The sequence below is a fragment of the Symphalangus syndactylus genome, chromosome 3 (assembly GCF_028878055.3).
Source record: "Symphalangus syndactylus isolate Jambi chromosome 3, NHGRI_mSymSyn1-v2.1_pri, whole genome shotgun sequence".
Classification (NCBI taxonomy): domain Eukaryota; kingdom Metazoa; phylum Chordata; class Mammalia; order Primates; family Hylobatidae; genus Symphalangus; species Symphalangus syndactylus.
The window spans coordinates 52,024,963-52,046,447 of NC_072425.2; the positions used below are offsets into that span (position 1 = coordinate 52,024,963).

At 43.4% G+C, this 21,485-nt stretch overlaps 1 protein-coding gene across 3 annotated transcripts in view; it reads left to right on the plus strand.

The window, feature by feature from the left end:
- Nucleotides 1-21,485, plus strand: part of IPPK (inositol-pentakisphosphate 2-kinase) — a 62,261-nt gene that overhangs the window by 30,649 nt on the left and 10,127 nt on the right. For all 3 annotated transcript variants that reach the window (XM_055271946.2, XM_055271944.2, XM_055271948.2), the window contains exons 9-11: nt 1,743-2,022; nt 4,709-4,859; nt 5,535-5,637. In XM_055271946.2, the coding sequence (XP_055127921.2) occupies nt 1,743-2,022; nt 4,709-4,859; nt 5,535-5,637 (534 nt within the window). The remainder of the gene's footprint in view (nt 1-1,742; nt 2,023-4,708; nt 4,860-5,534; nt 5,638-21,485) is intronic.

Here is a 21,485-nt window from a genome sequence, read left to right on the forward strand (position 1 = left end):
AGCTTCCTATGTGCCGTGGTCTGGATGAGGTGACTGGTGAACTGGAAGCCCTGGCCCCTCTCCTCGCTGCTGCACGTGGCTGGCGTCCTGCTGCCCGACTGGCTGCCTCTCAGCAGTGGGCATATGGGGCCTACTCTTGACCTGTCTCCCCAGGTCTTGGTTAGAAACCCATGATGTTGGCTGCTGGGCAGTGAATCGGCTTCATTCCCTGTCTGCCTCTACCTTCCCAAATCCAGGAAAGGATGACATATTTCACAGGCAGTTTTTATTTCATATTTATATAATTTATTTTTATAAACTCGATATTTAAGCCCTGAAGATAAATTCTGTTTCATCAGGGATTTGTTTGAATCCTGTCATAAGGCTGGCATGTTATCCCAGGTGGACCCTTTTCTGACCCCTATCTGGCCTGCACCTAATGTCTCTGGAACTCTGGCTGTCTGCTGCTTCTGTTAAAGTCAGCATGGAAAAGTCCTGAGGATTAGGATTGTTTCAAAAGAGTTGAAAAGGGAATGGATTAAGAGAAGGGATGCAGAATGATTTTAAGATAATAGGGCACCACCAAGGCATGTTACCTACTGTGTGTTCCATCAACTCTCCCGCTGATCTGGTCCGGTTCAGTATTGAAAGCCAGCAAGGCAGAAAACCCTGAAAGCTCTGAAGTTCCAGGTGTGGGCCAGGTGCAGTGGCCCACACCTGTAATCCCAGCACTTTGGGAGGCTGAGGTAGATGGATTGCTTGAGGCCAGAAGTTCAAGACCAGCCTGGGCAACATAGCAAAACCCTGTCTCTACAAAAAAATAAAAAAATTAGCTGGGCGTGGTGGTGTGCACCTGTGTTCTCAGCTACTTGGGAGCCTGAGGTGGGAGGATTGCTTGAGTCTGGGAGTTGAAGGCTGTAGTGAGCTTTGATTGCTCCACTGCACTCTAGCCTGGGCAACAGGATGAGACCTTGTCTCAAAAACATTAAAATTTTTTTTAAAAAAGAAATAAATAAGGTTTAAAGAGTTGCCACTCTCCTGGGTTGGCTGCTGTCAGGGGCCTTTCCCCTGGGCACCACCCAGACCCCCATGAGTCATGGTGTTGACTCCCCCTGGGCATGGCAGCAGATGTCCCTGCCTGTGCCCTGGGAATGTGTGAATCTGAATGTTGATGTTGTAAGGAGTTTCTTTGCTGGGCTTGATTTAAGAAGGCAGAATGGTCTTGAGCATGGACCATATTGGTGATGCCAGCAGCTTCTCCCACCATCTGGCTCAGCTGTACCACCCAGCACTGGGGTCACCCTGGGCATGGCCTGAACCCCAGGACACACTCGTTTGCGGTGCTGGTGCTGACTGCTGTCCTCACGTTTGTCTGCTCAGGGCCAGAGCCAAGGCCCTCAGGTTCTTGAGTAACTGGGCTGGTAGCTTTGGGAGTTTGTCACTTTTGGTGAGCATTTGCTCTTGGCTTCCGAATGTACTGTGGATCATTGTCTGGGGGCGTTGGTCAGGCCAGGGCACTGCTCTTTAGTTTTTGAAACTTTCCTTCCTTTTCATGTCTTGAGGTTTGGTGCTTGGTTGATAGCACGGCTCGTGAGGGTGGATTTCCCCAGAGGAGCCGGGGTATGCAGCGGCCCCAGATTGGGTCGACAGCGTCAGGGCCCTTGGCTTTCACCTGCTGCCTGGAATGCTGGTGGTGGGGACTGAGTTCTTTTCCTACAAGCTTGGTGGTTTGACGTTTCCCTCTCTCTTTTCCCTGCCTGAAGAATGGTGAGCTGATTTACGGCTGCAAAGATGCCCGGAGCCCCGTGGCTGACTGGAGCGAGCTTGCACACCACCTGAAGCCGTTCTTCTTCCCTTCCAATGGCCTGGCCAGTGGGCCCCACTGCACAAGGGCTGTGATCAGGGAGCTGGTGCATGTGATCACACGGGTGCTACTGAGTGGCTCCGACAAGGGCTGGGCAGGCACCCTGAGTCCGGAGCTCGGGCCTCAGGGCCCGCGAGTCTGCGAAGCCAGCCCTTTCAGCAGGAGCCTTCGCTGCCAAGGTAGGGCCCAGCCTTCCCCAGGTAGGCGTTGGGGGCCGCAGGGGCCTTGGGACTCTGCAGTCCCCATGGGTGGCCAGGCGGTCAGCAAAGCCTCCTGGGGGATCTGGGGGATGCCACCTGGTTACGCCAGGGCTCCCAGCACGGGGACTCGCCGCCTCTCACCCCCAGATGCAGACTCCCTTTCTTGCCTTTTATCTGCATCTGTAAATTGCAGGACACATTTGGGCTGTAAGATTTTCCCCCAGAATATCATCCATATGTTGTGGTCCTCACTGGTTTGTTGAATGTTTTCAACCGTGTTATCTATCCTGTTGGATCCTCATTGCAACCCTGGGGACAGGTTTTCCTTGGCTTGTTCCTTAGACGGGGAGAATTGAGGCACAGAAATCCTGCAGGGCTGGGTCCTAGCACAGTGGGGTGTCTTCACAAGTCTGGGGTGAACACACAGACCCATGGGGCCTTTGGACTGCAGGACGCCTTCCTTGCAGACAGGAGCCGGGCCCTGGCCACTGCCATGTGTCCTGACATCTCGTGAGCTGACACTGCCCCTGATTCTTGGCAGCCCATAGAGACCCCATGGTGTCTGGGAGCCTGAGATGGTTTGAAGACAGCAGTTCTGCTTGTGTGCAACCAGAAACCCACCCACACCCTAAGCCCTGCCTTCTTATCTGTGCCAATTTTTTCTTTTGTTTTTTCAAGACAGGATCTTACCCTATTACCCAGGCCAGAGTGCAGTTGTGTGATCTCGGCTCACTGCAACCTCCGCCTCCTAGGTTCAGGCGATTTTCCTGCTTCAGCCTCCCGAGTACAGGTGTGCACCGTCACACCTAATTTTTGTACTTTTAGTAAAGACAGGGTTTCACCATATTGGCCAGGCTGGTCTCGAACTCCTGACCTCAAGCGATCTGCCTGCCTTGGACTCCCAAAGTGCTAGGATTACAGGCATGAGCCACCATGTTTTCTTACTACAAATGACCTTTGTGGGTTATTTTTTTCTTGTTATGAAAGTGATTCCTGATCATTTCAGAAAATTTTGTTAAAATTATGCCTATAATCTGGGCATGTAATTGCTTTTAAGGAAGCCGACTGTGTCTGGAACGACAGATGGCACCAGTTGCTGAGGTGGTCTGGGGGCACCAACAGGAGGCGCCACAGCACCCTGGGGCTCCTGCAGACCTTTTTGGACATGGACACAGACAGGAGGGAGTGGAGCTAGGCCCTGGCTGCTGGGATGTGCAGTTTAAAACAATGAGATCATACTCTACATGTCATTTTGTAACTTGACTTTCTTTACTTAACTAGCATAAATCTGTATCTATATCATCACATATATATATATATATATATATATAATTAATTATTTTTAAAGACAAGGTCTGGTTCTGTTGCCCAGGCTGGAGTGCAGTGGTGTGAACTTGGCTCACTGCAACCTCCACTTCCTGGGCTCAAGTGATCCTCCTGCTTCAGCCTCCTGAGTAGCTGGGACTACAGACACACACTACCACGCCTAGCTAATTTTGTATTTTTTTTGTAGAGATGGGGTTTCTCCACGTTGCCCAGGCTGGTCTTGAACTCCTGGGCTCAAGCAGTCTGCCAGCGTTGGCCTCCCAGAGAGTTAGGATCGCAGGCGTAAGCCACGGCACCTGGCGATCACATGCATTTTATTCTTTATTGACCATGCATGGATCTGCTGTAATTTTAACAAATCCCCTCTAGTTGGGCATGTGAGCTTTTACTCCCGTTTCCCTGCACGTTAGCATTTTCGTGCCGGGTCCTAGTGAAATCTGCAGGTGACTACAGTTTTCCCCCTGCATGGACACCTTTCTTACTGTGTCTTTGCCTGTAGTTTGGTTCTTTGTGGGAGATGGTTGCTCCCTTCAGTGGGAGGAGATGATCTGGGACTTGGTACCTCCTAAGCTCACTTGGCACCCTGTACAGCACAGGTGCCAAACAACTGTGAGTGGCAAGTGGAGTTTTGTTTTTGCCTCTGTCCCTATGATATAACAGGTCCTTGTCGGTGGCTTTGACCCCTGTCTGTGGCTCTGTGTGGCTGGTTCTGAGCTCGTGCCTGTCGCCAGCCCAGGTCTTACCTGCCTCTCAGTGTGGGCTCATGGCCCTGGACTCTGCAGACAGTGTCCCAGGGTTGTCCTCCTTTAGTGGTCTTGCAGATTTAAGATGTCAGCAGGATCTTAGAAATTCCTTGCCTTGCAGTTGCAGCGAGTCGAGATCACACCACTGCACTCCAGGCTGGGCCACAGAGAGCAAGACTGTCTCAAAAAAAAAAAAAAAGAAAGAAATTTTGTGTCCTGACTTAAAATGAGGATTATGTCTAAACTTAGATCATAAAGTGACTTCCAGGGCTGTTGTGGTGGAATCTAAAGGACATTCTGAGAGTTGTGTTGGGAGAGGAGAGGCACGAGGCAGGACATGTGTGTTTTTTGCTCCGTCCTTTGTGCTTGGCCTGGTGCATCCAGTGTGGTCCAGGCTCGCTCCAGCTCCAGCAGCTCTGTGAGGCGGGAGTGTCATCTCGTCTGTCCTTAGTGCCAGTCCAGGGTCCAGTCCTTGCCTGTGGCGGTGCCCGTATGGCGGAGCCCAGGATGAGCCCTGCGCTCTGCGCCAGCCTGTGTCTCCCTCCACGTTCTTTGATAATCAACATGCTCTCGTTTTCCCCTGATGTTCTCGGTAGGAAAAAACACCCCAGAGCGCTCGGGGTTACCGAAGGGCTGTCTTCTGTACAAAACCCTCCAGGTGCAGATGTTGGACCTGCTGGACATTGAAGGCCTCTACCCTCTGTACAACCGGGTTGAGCGATACTTGGAAGAGTTTCCCGAGGAGAGGTGAGGTTGGGCAGTCCCCGTCTTGGGCGGCCCTGAGAGGAGACTGTGGGGGTGGGCAGGGTAAGAACGCGCCTCCCAAGGCACAGCTTCCCAGGAGGATGAAGCACGCCGGCCACTTCCCGCCCCAGTCCTCCGCTCCCAGGCACCCAGGCCTGCTCTGGAATGTAGTGCCTTGTGAAGGAGGAACAGGGTCACTTGTTTCTAGAAAAGAAAGCACATCTGTGACCCTGCTAATTCGAAACCCCAAGTTGGGGCCGAGCCTGCAGAGGGCAGTGTTGCTCCACAGCTGAGCAGCACTCCTGCAGGCCCTTCTGTGTCACCCGAGCCTCTGTCCTGGGCTTTCAGTGCGGGTCACTGGGGTCCACACCTGCGGTGTCCAGTCGGGGCCAGGATCCTCTTCCTTCCTCACTGGTCTTCACTTGCGTTTCTGACACAGGATGCTACTTGTCATGAACAGGAGAAGGCTCAGCTTCAAGCCTCCGTGGTTCTGGTCTTTCTAAGTTCTGTTAAAAACCTTGATGTTTAACATGAGGGAGATAGATCTGTTATGTGTTTTTTCAAAACAAAACGTGTGATGTTTAGTGGTGCTGGGCTTTTTGTAGACTGTGTTAGCAGTTTAAGAAACAGCCTCTGTGTGGCTTTGTCATCCTGTTTTTATTGTGCTTTCTTCTTCAGAAAAACCTTACAAATAGATGGGCCTTATGATGAAGCATTTTACCAGAAGCTGCTTGACCTTTCCACTGAGGATGACGGGACAGTGGCCTTTGCGTTAACGAAGGTTGGCAAACCCATCCAAAAACTTGCTGTGTGATCCTTAGATTCTTAGCACTAATCTGTTTTTTTTTTTTTTTTTTTTCCATTACCTACCCTTGAGATTTAAAGCAAAAAACTTGGGATCTAAAAGAAGTGGCTGAAGTTTCTCCCAGATGAACTGGGGCAGGTGGTGGTGCATTGAGGTTTTAAGGGGAATTTCCCTTGGTTGAGTTCTGCCCTGGCCCGTTCCTGGTGAGATCAGGCCTCAGGGGTGGCCGATCTGCAACCCATCTGCATGCCTTCTCAGCAGCCCACAACAGGCTCTCTGCCAACCGTCCTTTGCTGCAAGGCCCTCGCCAGGGCCCTGGGACCCCACCTGTGCCTCTGCCCTGCCACTGGCTGTATGCGGGCAGCTTCCTGCCCTTAGGACCGAGGCCAAGGTACAGCCTACAGGAGTCTCTTAGGGAAGAGGACTGGCCCTGCACTTCCTGGGTCTTTGAAATTCAGGGCTGCGTGAGCTTGGATAGGAAAAAAATGGCATCTTCATTTTCACTAAGCTGTACCTGGAATTTAGCATTTCTTTCCATTACGAATGTGGCAATGAGCCTGTGGGTTCATCAGGACTGAGGAGTTTGCCACTAAGAGAATAAAAAACCAGACTTTCCGTCTCACACTGTAGCTGCAGACACTTCCAGTTGTGGTTTATTCATCACTGCATGAAATGTTACATATTACTATGGAATACATTTGTTTTTAAAAATATTTTGGCTCAGCACTTTGGGAGGCTGAGGTGGGAGAATTACTTAAAACCAAAAGTTGGAAGCCAGCCTGGTCAACATAGTGAGACGCCCATCTTTACAAAAGAAAAATAAAAAAATTAGCTGGACATAGTGGCGTGTGCCTAGAGTCCCACCTACTTGGGAAGCTGAGGTAGGAGGATGCAGTCAAGGCTGCGGGGAACTGTGATCATCCAGCTGTGCTCCAGCCTGGGTGACAGAGCAAGTCCTGTCTCAAAAAAAAAAATTTCTTTTTTTTTTTTTTTGGTATTTTACATTTTTGCCGTCTGTATTTTATATTACACATTTAAAGATGTTATCCTGGGCTGGGTGTGGTGGCCCACGCCTATAAACCCAGCACTGTGGGAGGCCGAAGCGGGCAGATCATGAGGTCAGGAGATTGAAACCATCCTGGCTAACATGGTCAAACCCCATCTCTACTGAAAATACAAAAAAATTAAGCAGGCGTGGTGGCGGGTGCCTGTAGTCCCAACTACTTGGGAGGCTGAGGCAGGAGAATCACTTGAACCTGGAAGGCAGAGATTGCAGTGAGCCGAGATTGCACCAGTGCATTCTAGCCTGGGCGACAGAGTGAGACTCTATCTCAAAAAAAAAAAAAAAAAAAGTTATTCTGAGAGAGGCCCATAGGCTTTACTAGGCTGCCAAAGCCTTTACAGGACAATAAGCAGTGAGGAAATCTGTTCTGGAGCGAGCTGGTGCTCTTCCCCACATGTGCATGCACCGCTGCCTGGAGCCCTGGGACCCACTTGCCTTGTCTCATTGACGTGTCTGTGGCTCACACTTGGGAAAGAGCCCTCAGTGCTTTCTTTAGTTGGGGCCACAGCTGTCAGTGTTTTGAGGAGGACTGAGGATGTCTGGTAGAGCCTCAGGTGAGCCTCTGATGCAAAGGGCCACAGGGATGTTAGCAGAGGCCCAGAGCAGTTGTCATCCTGGTGAGGAGAGTTCCAAGTGGAGCTCTAGGGTGAGAAGAAAGCAGTGGCACCTGCCTTGTGCTGTCTGCCACTTGGGTACGTTGATTTAGGTATAAACAGCAGCATGGCGGGTTTTTTCCCAAGAGAAGAAACAGGACTTTATTTATGTATTTCTGTATTTTTCAGTTTTCTACAAAATAAGTATGGATTACTTTTTAATTTTACTTTAATCTTTTAACCTTATATGTAAATGTAGTCTTGTAAGCAGTTAAAGCAGGCATCACTTAACTAGCAGAAGGGTTAAAATAAAGACACTGAAACAACACCAAATGCAGGTGCAGAGAAACTGGATCTCTCATCTGTTGCTGATAGGGATGGAAAATGACACAGTCACTCTGGAAAACAGTTTGGAAGGTTCCTACGCATTAAACACGCAATTACCCTGTACTTGCGCTCCTGGGCATTTATCCCAGAGAAATGAAGACTGACACTCACCAAAAAACCTGTACAGAAATGTTCACAGCAGCCCTCTTTGTAACAGCTAAAAACTGGAAACCACCCACATGTCTTTCCACGGTGACCTCCAGCGGGTCAGACAGACTGTGCATTCATACCACAGAACTCTGCTCAGCACCAAAAAGGAACAGACTCTTGCTAAACAGCCCAGGTGGACCTCCAGGGGGTCCCCAGAGGTCACACTGAATGATTCTGTGTGTATAACATCCTTGAATGACAAAGATTAGTGGTTGCCAGGGGTTGGCAAGGAGGAAAAAGGGAGGTAGATGTGGTTATAAAAGGTCAAACCAGGGGATCCCTGTGGTGATCAAACTGTTCTGTATCTTGACTGTGGTGGTGGATGCATGAACCTACGTGTGCTCACACACACTCTCACACATGCACACTCGCATATATGTAAAACCTGAGATATCTGAATAAGATTGTGGATTGTATCAGCATCAGTCACCTTGCTGTGATATTGTAGTTTTGCAAGATGTTACTGGTGGGAGAAACGTGGCTTGAGGTCTTTCCGTGCTGTCATAGAAGGGCCTGCCCTTTTTCTCTTGTAGGAAGTTAGCTTCTGGTAATTGAACCTGAAGGGGGTAGTTGTGAAGCTGAAGCTGTGGAGTAGGCTGAGGACATTCCTTCCTACACAAAAGTTCTTGCACTCATATTGTTTATCTAACTGAACCCTGTAGGCCAGGCGCGGCTGCTTATGCCTGTAATGCCAACACTGTGGGAGGCTGAGGCAGGTGGATCAGTTGAGACCAGCCTGGCCAACATGGCAAAACTCTGTCTCTACTAAAAATACAAAAATTAGCCAGGCATGGTGGTGCATGCCTGTAGTTCCAGCTACTCGGGAGGCTGAGGCAGGAGAATCGCTTGAACCCAGGAGGCAGAGGCTGCAGTGAGCCAAGATGGCGCCACTGCACTCCAGCCTGGGCGACAGAATGAGAGAGTCCATCTCAAAAAAAAAAAAAAAAAAAAAAAAAAAAAAAAAAATTGAACTGTGTACCTCTGAAGAAAAGAGGAAATATTGTCTTCGTTTCAATGCTTAGGAGACGGAAGCCCCCAATAACTCTTGCTTTTGTCTGTTGTGTAGTATCTGATAGCAGGGACAGCAGACATTTGTAATGTCTGGTCCCTGTTGCGGGTACCCAGCCTGGACAGTGTAGCTCAAAAAGAGCCATGGAGAAAACATGAGTGGGGCTGAGTTCCAGGAAAACAAAAACAGGAGGTGGTGGGCTGCATTTGGCCCCCAGCCCATAGTTTTTTGACCTCTGTGTACTTTTGCTTATTAGTTTATGTCATTTTTTGCTCTATGTGTTTGGAAGTTACTCTTGTTTCTCTCCCTTTTGTGGTGTCGTGTCCAATTTGATCCTGCATATTTAAAGTCTAATCAGTTATTTCATACTCCCAGCCCCCACACAATATAAGGACTTGGGATACTTAATTCCAGTTGTCTCTTCAAACTTATGTGCAATATGTATTGTTTTGTATTCTGTTTGTCTTGGTATTTTTTTTTAGTCATAATTTAGAGTATTATTTTACACAGATGTTTGTTTAGATTTATCCATGTGTTTTTCCATATCACTGCCTAACATTCTTGTAGCTTAGATCTTTCTCCATTTTCCTTTTTTTCTGTAACAACTTTTTTGAGATGTAATTTATATACCATACAATTTACCCACTTAAAGTGTTCAGTGCAATGGTTTTGACTGTATTGAAAGATACGTGCAATCATCAGCACAGTCGATTTTAGATTTTCATCACTTCAGTAAAAACTCTGTACCCTTTAGCTATCATCCTATTGTCTCCCCATGACCCCCAGCCCTAGGCAACTACCTGTCTACTTTCTATTGCTGTAGACTTGTCTCTTCCGAATATTGCATATAAACAGAGTCATTGAATGTGTGGTTGTTTGTGGCTGGCTTCTTTCATTTAGCCTGATGTCTTCAAGGTTCATCCATGTTGTAGTATGCATCAGTACTTCATTCCTTTACATGGCTTAGTAATAGTCCATGGGGTGGACATATCCATTCATTCATCGATGGACATTTGGGTTATTTCCGCTATTATGGGTTTCTGCTATTGGGTTGTTTGGCTGTTATGCTCAGTGCTGCTATCAATATTTGGGTACAGGTTTTCTTGCATGGACGTGCGTTTTCACTTTTCTGGGGTAATATGCCTAGGAGTGGAATTGCTAGGTCCAGTGGCACTTTTATGTTTAAATTTTTGAGGACCTGGGCAGACTTTTCCAAAATTGCTGTATGGTTCGATCTTCCCACCAGCAGTGTATGAAGGTGTCTTTATTTTTTTCACATCTTCAGCAACACTTGTTATTACTTGTCTTTTTGATTTTAGCTATCGTTGAGAGTGTGCAGTGGTATCTTGTAGTTTTGATTTGCATTTCCCTGAAGACTAAGAGCATCTTTTCATGTGCTTGTTGCCCACTTATATATCTTTTTCAGAGAAATGAAATGTCTATTCAGATCCTTTGCCCACTTTTTTTTTTTTTGAAATGGAGTCTCTCTCTGTCACTCAGGCTGAAGTGCAGTAGTGCAATCTCAGCCTCCTGCGTAGCTGGGACTAACTATAAGTGCACACCACCATCCCTGGCTAATTTTTTGTATTTTATTAGAGACAAGGTTTCACCATGTTGCCCAGGCTGGTCTTGAACTCCTGAGCTCAAGCGATCCAGCCACCTCGGCCTCCCAAAATGCTGGGATTACAGGTGTGAGCCACCGTGCCCAGCCCCCTTTGCCCACTTTTTAATAGTGTCATTTATCTTGAGAATTCTTTGTATATTCTGGCTACTAGACCCTTATCAGATACATGATTGGCAAATATTTTCTCCTGTTAGTTGTCTTTTTACTTTCTTGGTAATATCTTAGATGCACAAACATTTTTAATTTTGTTGAAGTACAGTTTAGTTTTTCTTAGGTTGTTCATACTTTTGGTGTCATATCTAATAATTCATTGCTAAATAAATCTAAGATCATGAAGATTTCCCATGTTCCCTTTTAAGAGTTTTATAGTTTTAGCTCTTATAGTTAGGTGTTTGATCCATTCTGAGTGAATTTTGTATATGATCTCAGGTAGAGGTCCAACATCATTCTTTTTTTTCAGAGACAGGGTCGGGTCTTGCTCTGTCACACAGGCTGAAGTGCAGTGGTGTGTTCGTAGTTCACTGCAGCTTCAAACTCCTGGGCTCAAGTAATCCTCCTGCCTCAACCTCCCCTGTAGCTGGGACTACAGGTGTGCACCGTAACACCCAGCTCCAACATCATTCTTTTGCATGTAGATACACAGTTGTCCCAGCACTTTTTTTTTTTTTTTTTTTTTTTGAGACAGAGTCTCCCTCTGTCACCCAGGCTGGAGTGCAGTGGCGCAACCTTGGCTTACTGCAACAACCTCTGCCTCCCGGGTTCAAGCGATTCTCCTGCCTCAGCCTCCTGAGTAGCTGGGACTACAGGCATGTGCCACCACGCCTGGCTAATTTTTTGTATTTTTACTAGAGACAGGGTTTTGCCATGTTGGCCAGGCTGGTCTTGAACTCCTGGCCTCAAGTGATCTGCCTGCCTTAGCCTCCCAAAGTATTGGGATTACAGTTGTGAGCCACCACACCCGGTCAGCACCATTTGTTGAAGAGACTATTCTTTCCCCATTGAGTGATCTTAACATCCTTCTTGAAAATCAATTGACCATAGATGTATGGGTTTATTTCTGGATGCTCAGTTGTGGTTCATTGATCTATATGTCTGCACTTATGCCAGTACCCTGTCTTGAGTACTACTGCTTTTTAGTAGGTTTTGAAATGGAGAAGTGTGAGTTCTTTAACTTTGGTCTTTGTTTTCAAGATTGTTTTGACTATTTGGAGCCTCTTGTAATTCCATATGAAGTTTAGAATCAGCTTCTTCTACAAAGAAGCCAGCAGGGATTCTCATAGGGACTTGGGGAATCTGTAAGTGACCTTGGGTAGTCAGTCTTTTGTCTATGAACATGGGATGTTTTTCCATTTATTTAGATCTTGGTTTTCTTTTGACATTGTTATTTAGTTTTCAGAGTGTAAACTAAGGTTTTACGCTTCTTTGTTAAACTTATTTCTAAAATATTTTCTTTTTAATGTTGCTGTAAATGGAATTGTTTTCTGAGTTCCATTTTCAGATTGCTCATTACAAGTGTAATCAGGTGTAGAAATACAATTTGATTTTCTATATTGATCTTGTAGCCTGCATCGTTGCCGAGTTTGTATGTTCTAATAGATTTTTAGTGGATTTTTTTAGGATTCTCTCTATTTAAGATCATGTGTGAATAGAGATAGTTTTGCTTCTTCGTTTCCAATTTGGATGCCTTTGATTTATTTTTCTTGTATAATTTCCTGACTAGAGCCTCCAGTACAATGTTGAATAAAAATGGTAGGAGTAGATATACGTGATTTGTTCTTGGTCTTATGGGGACAGTGTTCAGTCTTTCATCATCATGTATGATGTTAGCTGTTTTTTGTAGATCCTTTATCAGATTGAAGAAGTTCCCTTCTCTTCCTGATTTGTTGAGTGTTTTTATTCTGAAAGGGTGTTGGATTCTGTTAGATGCCTTTTGTATATCATTTGAGATTATCATGTAGTTTTTGTCCTTTATTCTGTTAATGTGGTGTATTACATAAATTTATTTTTGGGTGTTAAAACCAACTTTGTATTTCTGGGTTAAGTCCCACTTGGTCATGGCGTCTTGTCCTTCTTATATCTTGCTGGATTCGGTTTTTGATTATTTTATTGAGGATTCTTATATCCATATTCTTAAGTTAGTGTGTATTTTTGTTTTCTTGTGATATCTTTGTTTTTGGGATCAGGGTATAACACTGGCCTCATAGAATGAGTTAGTGTTCCAGCCTCTTCTTTTTTTGGAAGAAGTTGAGAAGGATTGGTATTAATTATTCTTGAAATATTTGACAGAATTCACTAGTGAAGCCATCTGAGTCTGGGCTTTTCTTTGTGGATAGTTTTTTGATTTTTAATTCATTCTCTTTAATTGTTATAGGTCTAATCATATTTTCTGCTTTTAAGTCAGTTTTGGTAGTTTGTGTCTTTTTAGGGAAGTGTTCAGTTTACCTAAGTTTTCTAATTTATTGGCCTACAGATATTTATAGTTTTCTTCCTCTTCTTGAAGAATATTCTTTAGAAGCTATATTAGTGAAGAGTTTTTGGTAAATTCCCTCTGTATCTGAATATATTTATATTTTGTCTACAGTTTTGAAAATAATTTTTTTTCTGGGTACACAGAAGGGGTTGATTTCTGTTTTTTTTTTTTTTTTCTTAATAGCATTTAAACATTTCATACAACATCTGGTTTTTGCTGTTAAGATGTCTCGTGTTAGTCTGTCCTTGCTCAGTAGGTGATCTGTCTTTTCTCTCTGGCTGCTTTTAAGGTCTTCTCTCCCTCTTTCTTGTCCTTTTGACATTTTAGTGCAATGTGATTTAGGTGTGCTGTGCTTTTTATTTTTCCTGTTTGGTGTATGTTATGCTTTCTCTATTTGTGGATTTATGTCTTTTATTAGTTCTGGAAAATTCTCATTTTCTCAAATATTTTCTCTTCTCCATTATCATATTCACTTCTTCTGGGACTCTAATTTGACTTGTGTCAAACCTTATTTTATCTCCCACACATCTTAACTGCTCTTTCATATTTTTCATCTCTTTGTCTCCTTGTGCTACATTCCAGGTGCTTTTCTTTTTTCAGCTCTATCTTCCAGTTCATTGATTTATTCTTCAGCTGTGTCTAATCTGCCATTTCACTTGTTTATTGAGTTTTCCATTTCAGTAGTTCTTTTTTTGTTTTTGAGATGGAGTCTCTCTCTGTCGCCCAGGCTGGAGTGCAGTGGCGCAATCTTGGCTCACTGCAAGCTCTGCCTCCCAGGTACACACCATTCTCCTGCCTCAGCCTCCTGAGTAGCTGGGACTACAGGCGCCTGCCACCATGCCTGGCTAATTTTTTGTATTTTTAGTAGAGACGGGGTTTCACTGTGTTAGCCAGGATGGTCTCGATCTCCTGACCTTGTGATCCGCCCACCTTGGCCTCCCAAAGGGCTGGGATTACAGGCGTGAGCTACCGCACCCAGCCCCATTTCAGTAGTTCTATCTTTAATTTCTGAAAGTTCCATTTGGTTTGTTTTCAAATCTCCTTGGTATTTTTTTCTAGTTCCTTGTGGCTTGTCTATTTCAAAATTCTATCTTTTATTTCTTTAAGCAATTTATGAAGTTATTTTAGATTCTTATATCAGATACAATAAAACCTTGGTGGTAAAAAAAAAATCTCTTATTTTGACTGACTCATCCATGTTGTCTTGCTTGATTTTGTTTGCCTTGTCGATTTGTTTGATCTTAACCTATAGGAATCCTGGAGACCCAAATAGGGGATGCCTTCTTCCAGAGAGGATAGGGATCTTTGGCAAAAGGGCAGAGTCTCTGGTTTAGATAGATTCTCTACCCTGTGGCTTATTCCTAGAATCAGTGCTGATAGTGGCACTGGACTATAGGACAGCTCAGCCTTCCTAGTTGCTTCATGCTCAGAACTCTAGTTGCAGCTCTTTGTGGGTGGGTGGTGAGAAGAGGGGGTTGGGTTAGGGATTTTCCTTACCTTACGCAAGCCCAACAATACGTTAAAAGGAGCAGTTTCAGGGATCTAGTTGTTTTGTAGAAGGGCTGTTGGATGTCCTCCATAATCCTGTCTCTTTAGTGTGTTCACACCATTGTTAGTTACTTGGGTGTTGATATTAATTTGTTGGTATTAAAAATAATGTTAACATTCACATTTTTATACATCTACTGTTGTGCACTTAACATAGCATTTCTGTAAGACAGATTTTTAGATGTAAAATTGCAGGGTTTATTTTTGATAGGTCCTGTCACATTGTCCTCCCCAAAAGATTTTACTAATTATATTTCTTCTTGCAACAGTTGAAGACAGTTTCCCCATGCCCTTGCGAACACTAGATATTACTAATATTTAAATTTTTTATTTTAATTTTCTAAACTTTTGCTTCATTAATCATTGTGAAATAATAGCAAATACAGAAAAGTACACAAAAAAATATACAACCCACTGACTTGTCACAAAGTAAAAATTCTTATGGAACCGCCACTTATATTTGGACATGGAACACTGGCAGCGATCAGAATTCCTGTTGTCCCATCCAACCAGACCTGTCTCCTTCCTCCCAGGGTTAACTATTGTACTGACTTATATCCCTGTAGTTTAGTCCGTCCTGTTTTTAAACTTGACTTATGAGATCATGCTGTATATATTCATGTCTCCTGTTTGTTTTTTTAGCTCTGTGTAACATTTATGAGATTCACCTTTGCTAGTGCACCCATTGCCACATTTCTATTTACTTTATTGCCACATTTCTATTTACTTTAGAGTGATCCATGAATAGATATATAGTAAGTCCTTTCTCAACATCCTTGACAGGTTCATGGAAACTGTGACTTTGAGTGAAGTGACCCATACAGCAGGTCCTCAAATAACATCATTTTGTTCAATGTTGTTTTATTATAGTGATGATAAAAGAAATGGCTTTGTTTTTATTTTTGTTTTTTTGAGACAAAGTTTCATTCCATCGTCCAGGCTGGAGTGCACTGGCATGATCATGGCTCACTGCAGCCTTGACCTCCTGAGCTCAGGTAGGTGATCCTCTCACCTCAGCCTCACAGGTAGCTGGGAAGCACAGGCATGTGTCACCATGCCTGGCTAATTTCTTTCTTTTTTTGGAGATGGAGTCTTGCTCTGTCACCCAGGCTGGAGTGCAGTGGTGCGATCTTGGCTCACTGCATCCTCTGCCTCCCGGGTTCAAGTAATACTCAGCCTCCTGAGTAGCTAGGATTACAGGCACCTGCTAATTTTTGTATTTTTAAGTAGAGATGGGGTTTTACCATGTTGGCCAGGCTGTTCTGGAACTCCTGACCTCATGATCCACCTGCCTCAACCTCCCAAAGTACTGGGATTACAGGTGTGAGCCACTGTGTCCGGCACACCTAGCTAATTTCTTAAATGTTTTGTAGAGATGCAGTCATATTATGTTGCTCAGGCTGGTCTCGATCTCCTGGGCTCAAGCAGTCCTCCCACCTGGCGTCCCAAAGTGTTGGGATTACAGGCGTGAGCCACTGTGCCTGGCCTAGTTTTGTTATACATTGTTTGGCTTCAAGTCACAGTTTCCCAAGAACCTAGTGACGACATTAAGTGAGGACTTAGTGTACTACAATTTATCTGTTCTGCTGTTTTATGAACATTTGGGTTGTTCCTGGTTTTTGGCTGTTATGAATATTCTTGTACAGATTTTGTGTACATGTGCACACATTTCTCTTGGATATATCCCTAGGAGTGGGATTTCTGGGCCACAGGGATGAGTATACTTAGTTTGAGTAGCTACTGTAAAACAGTTTTACCTGATTATGTTCCCTGCAGCCGGTTAGGAGTCACCTGTGCTCCATACCATCTCTTACACTTAGTTGTGGGTCTTCTGAATTTCAGCCATTCTGGTGTGTGTGTAGTGGTATCTCGTGATGAGATTAAGTACCTTCTCATATGTTTACTGGACTTTTCCTTTTGTGATCTATTTAAGTCACAATTTAAGTCTCTTGCTCATTTTTTTGGTAGAGTTGTCTTTTTCTTATTGACTTGAAGGCATTCTTTGTATATTCTGGATAGAAGCCCTTTGTCAATTTTGTGTCCAGTAGGTATCTTTTCCCACTATGTAGCTTGTCTTTTGACTTTTTTTTTGAGATGGAGTCTCACTCTGTCACCCAGGCTGGAGTGCAGTGGCACGATCTCGGCTCACTGCAAGCTCCGCCTTCTGGGTTCACGCCATTCTCCTGCCTCAGCCTCCCGAGTAGCTGGGATTACAGGCGCCTGCCACCACGCCCAGCTAATTTTTTGTATTTTTAGTAGAGACAGGGTTTCACCGTGTTAGCCAGGATGGTCTTGATCTCCTGACCTTGTGATCCGCTTGCCTCGGCCTCCCAAAGTGCTGGGATTACAGGCGTGAGCCACAGTGCCCGGCCCGTCTTTTGATTCTTAATGGAGTCCTTATGAGAATGGTTCATAATGTTAAGGTAGCCTAATTTACCAGTCTTTTTCCCATTTAAGAAGTCCTTCTTTGCCTTAAGGTCCTAAAGATATTTTCCTACCATATCTTTAGAAAATTTATTGTTTTGTCTTTCACATTTTGTTGGGTGACTGTCTGAAACTGATTTTTGAAATGGCAGGAGGTGGAGTTTTATTTTCTTTTCAAATGGAATTGTCCTGGCATCATAGAAATTGTGAACACTATAGAGTCATAACAAGCTTTGGTATCTGACAAATCCTTCTGTCTTCTTCAAGCATACCTTGGCTGTTCTCGACCTTTTGCATATCCACATGAATTTGAGAATCACCTCACTCAGTTCTGCAGGAAAAGCACAAACAAAACTGCTGTCCCACAAAAATTAAAAACTAAAAAAAAAAGCCGCTGGGATTTTAATGGTGTAGCATTAAAATAATGATGAGTGTTGAAATCTATACAATACTGAGTCTTCCAACATGGACATTTAAACTTTTATATGTATATATAATTCTGATAAAAATGTTTTATGGTTCTCTTCAGAGGTCTTATATTAATTTCATGATATTTGATGGTTTTAGATGTAAATGGCATCTTTAAAAAGATCTTACTTTAAAAGTGTTTGTTTTGATTATGCAGTAATGCGATTGGTTTTTCTATTTTGACTTTGCATACATCAACTTTGCTCACTTATATTAATCCTAACGGTTATAGTTTCTTTTGGATTTTCTTTATATGTAATCATAGTCTGTGAATTTGATGTTTTCCGTTTCCTTCCCAATCCTTATACCTTTCACTTCTTTATTTTACTTTATGTAGTTAATTTGTGATAGTATGAATTTTAGTCTTGTTCCAAATCTCAAAAGCATTTTACCATCAAGTAAATTGTTTAATGTAGGTTTTTTTCCTTAAGTGTCTGACATCAGATTAAAGAAGTTTGTTCCCTTCTTTTCCTGATTTATTAAGAGGATTTTTTAAAATCAGGTGCAGATGTTGAACTTTATCAATGCCTTTTCTATTTCTATTGAGATGATCATATGATCAAAATATTTTCTGTTAACGTGGTTAATTGCGCAATTTGTTGTGATGTGTTCTTTTTCTGTATGATGATATTGGGTTTGCTAATATTTTGTTTAGGGATTTTGGCAGATGCTTATGAGTGATAAGAACTGTGCTTTCTCTTTCTGTAATGTCTGTGTTCAGCCTTGGTGTCGAGGCCTAGACCTGCCCATAAAACACTTAAAAGTTCGTCTGTTTACTCTTTCTCTGTTCCCTGGAAGAGGTGGATTAACAACGGCTGGGTTCAGTGGCTCGCGCCTGTAATCCCAACACTTTGGGAGGCCAAGGTTGGAGGATCACTTGAGCTCAGGAGTTCAAGACCAGCCTGGGCAACATAGCGAGACCTCGTCTCTACTAAAAATAATAAAAAATCAGCCGAGTATGGTGGTGCATACGTGTAGTCTTACCTGCTTGAGAGGCTGAGATGGAAGGATCACTTGAGCCCTGCAGGTTGAGGCTGTAAGTGAGCTGTGATGGTACCACTGTGATCCAGCCTGGGCAACAGAACGAGACCATGTCAAAAAAAAAAGGAATGGTATTATTTCTGACTTAAATGCTTCGTAGAATCACCTGTGAAACCAGCTAGGCCCCATAGTTGTCTTTGTAGGAAACTTTCAAATTTTAGTAAGTTGTATTTTTCTAGAAATTTTTTCTGTTTTATCTCTGTTTTCAGAATTTTGGCATATGATTTGTTGGGTAATGTTCTTTGATTATCTTTTCATGTTTTATAGGATCTGAAGTATGCTCTTTTAATCCAGATGTCTGATATTTGATTTCTCTCCCTCTCTGCTACTATCTGAATGTCTTACCCTCCCACCCCGCCAAATTTATATGTTGAAATCCTAACTCCCAAGGTGATGATTTTAGGAGATGGGGCCTCTGGGAGGTGATTAGGTCATGAGGGTGGAGCCCTCATGATTTGAATTCAGGCCCTTATACAAGAAACCCCAGAGTGCAAGCCAGCCCCTTTCACCATGTGAAGTGACAGTGAAGAGAGGGCTGTGGATAAGGAAGTCAGCTCTCACCAGATAGCAGATCTGCTGGCGCCTTGGTCTTGGACATCCCAGCCTCTAGAACTGTGAGAAATAAGTTTCTGTTGTTTATAAGCTACCAGTTTTGGGCATTTCATGATAGCAGCTTGAAGGGGCTAGGACATTCTCTCTTTTTTTTTTTTTTAATTTTATTATTATACTTTAAGTTTTAGGGTACATGTGCACAACATGCAGGTTTGTTACATATGTATACATGTGCCATGTTGGTGTGCTGCACCCATTAACTCGTCATTTAGCATTAGGTGTATCTCCTAATGCTATCTCTCCCCCCTCCCCCCACCCCACAACAGTCCCCGGTGTTTGATGTTCCCCTTCCTGAGGGCTAGGACACTCTCTTAATTATTCCCACCAAGAGTTTAGTTTCCTAAAAATCAACTTTTGATCCATTTGTACTGTACGATTGTTTTCTGTTTGATTAATTCTTGATTATTTCCTTTTTTCCATTAGGCTAATTTGTTCTTTTTGTAACTTCTTCCTGATATGCATGCTTATCCAAGTTTCAGCACCTTCTTTGTTCTAAAATGTGCACTTAAAGCTACATATTCCTCTAAAAATGGCTTTGGCCACATTCCACAAGCTGTACTTTCAATATTCAATTAAAATATACTTTGATAATGATGAACATTTCTTCTGTGACCCATGGAAATATTTAGAAGGGAATTAATTAGTAAGCATGTGAGGGTTCTTGTTATCTTTTTTGTATTGATTACTAGCAAAATTGCACTGGAGTGAGAATAGAGTCCAAGTGATCCTGTGGCATTTGTTGAGATTGCCATTTGATCCTTTGAAATTTTTTGTGGCTTTATTAATTTTTAAAAATAATGCTTCTATGTGTGCTTGAAAATGTAGCGTCTTCTCGGCTGGGCATGGTAGCTCACGCCTGTAATCCCAGCACTTTGGGAGGCTGAGGTGGGTGGATCATCTGAGGTCAGGAGTTCGAGACCAGCCTGGTCAACATGGTGACATGCCATCTCTACTAAAAATACAAAAATTAGCCAGGCGTGGTGGTGGGCACACGAATCCCAGCTACTCGGGAGGCTGAGGCAGGAGAATCACTTGAACCTGGGAGGTGGAGGTTGCAGTGAGCCGAGATCACACCATTGCACTCTAGACTGGGCAACAAGAGCGAAACTCCATCTCAAAAAAAAAAAAAAAGAAAAGGTAGTGTCTTCTCAAATGTTGGGTGTGGCATTTTAATCTCCCTATTAGGCTAAATTGTTTTGTTCAGATCTGCAATCTTAATGATTTTACTGTCTGCTTGTTCCGTAAGAAGGATGGCCAGAAACTTTCCATGATAATTTTGAATTTGCCTATTCTTATTTATCTTGAGGCTATACTGTTAGGTGCCTCAGAGTTAGAACTGTTACATCTTCCTGGTGAATTAAAATTTTCATTTTGGTGTCATTTACCTTTTCCTTTAAATTTTTTTTTTATTTTTTCTTTTTACCATCACATGTAATGTCCATGTAATCATTTATCATTTTTAAGTGTCCCTTATCTCTGGTTATACTTTTTGTTTCCTTTGACTGGTGTAATGGAACTTCTCTAGGTTCTTTGGTTTCATATTTGCACTATGTATCTTTTTCCATCCTTTCATTTTTAACCTTCTTTTTTTATGTTTAAAATGTGGCATATGATTGGGTTTGGCTTTTTATTCATTCTGACATTGTATTGTTTTATTAGACTTCCACTAAAGCTTAAACTTTAAAAAATTTTTCTTACCTATTTTAGGTTTCTTTTTTTTTGAGATGGAATCTCACTGTTGTCAGGCTGCAGTGCAGTGACACGATCTTGGCTCACTGCAACCTCTGCCTCCTGAGTTCAAGTGATCCTCCTGCCTCAGCCTCCCGAGTAGCTGAGACTACAGGTGCCTGCCAACACACCCAGCTAATTTTTGTATTTTTAGTAGAGATGGAGTTTCACCATTTTGGCCAGGATGGTCTCGATCTCTTGACCTGGTGATCTGCCTGCCTCAGCCTCCCAATGTGCTAGGATTATAGGCGACAGCCACTGCGCCTGGCTCTATTTTAGGTTTCTATTTCTCTTCTCTCACAGTCTTTTGGCTTATTTATTTATTTTTTTGAGATGGAGTCTTGCTCTGTCGCCCAGGCTGGAGTGCAGTGGCACGATCTTGGCTCACTACAAGCTCCACCTCCTGGGTTCATGCCATTCTCCTGCCTCAGCCTCCTGAGTAGCTAGGACTTTTGGCTTATTTTTTATTTATCATTCCATGTCCCTGCTCTGTGTGGAAGCTGTAGAGGCCTTTACTTTTTTTCTAGTGGTTATTTTAGTTATTGCCAGCAAGCAGTTGACTTATTAGAGTCTAATATTATTTTGTACTTTTACCCTCTTCTTGGACAACCCAAAGTTCTACGTTTTACTGCTGCTCCTGACTTACATTGTTGTTGTTGTTGTTGTGTATTCTATTATTTTAAACTCAAGGAGACATTCTTATTTTT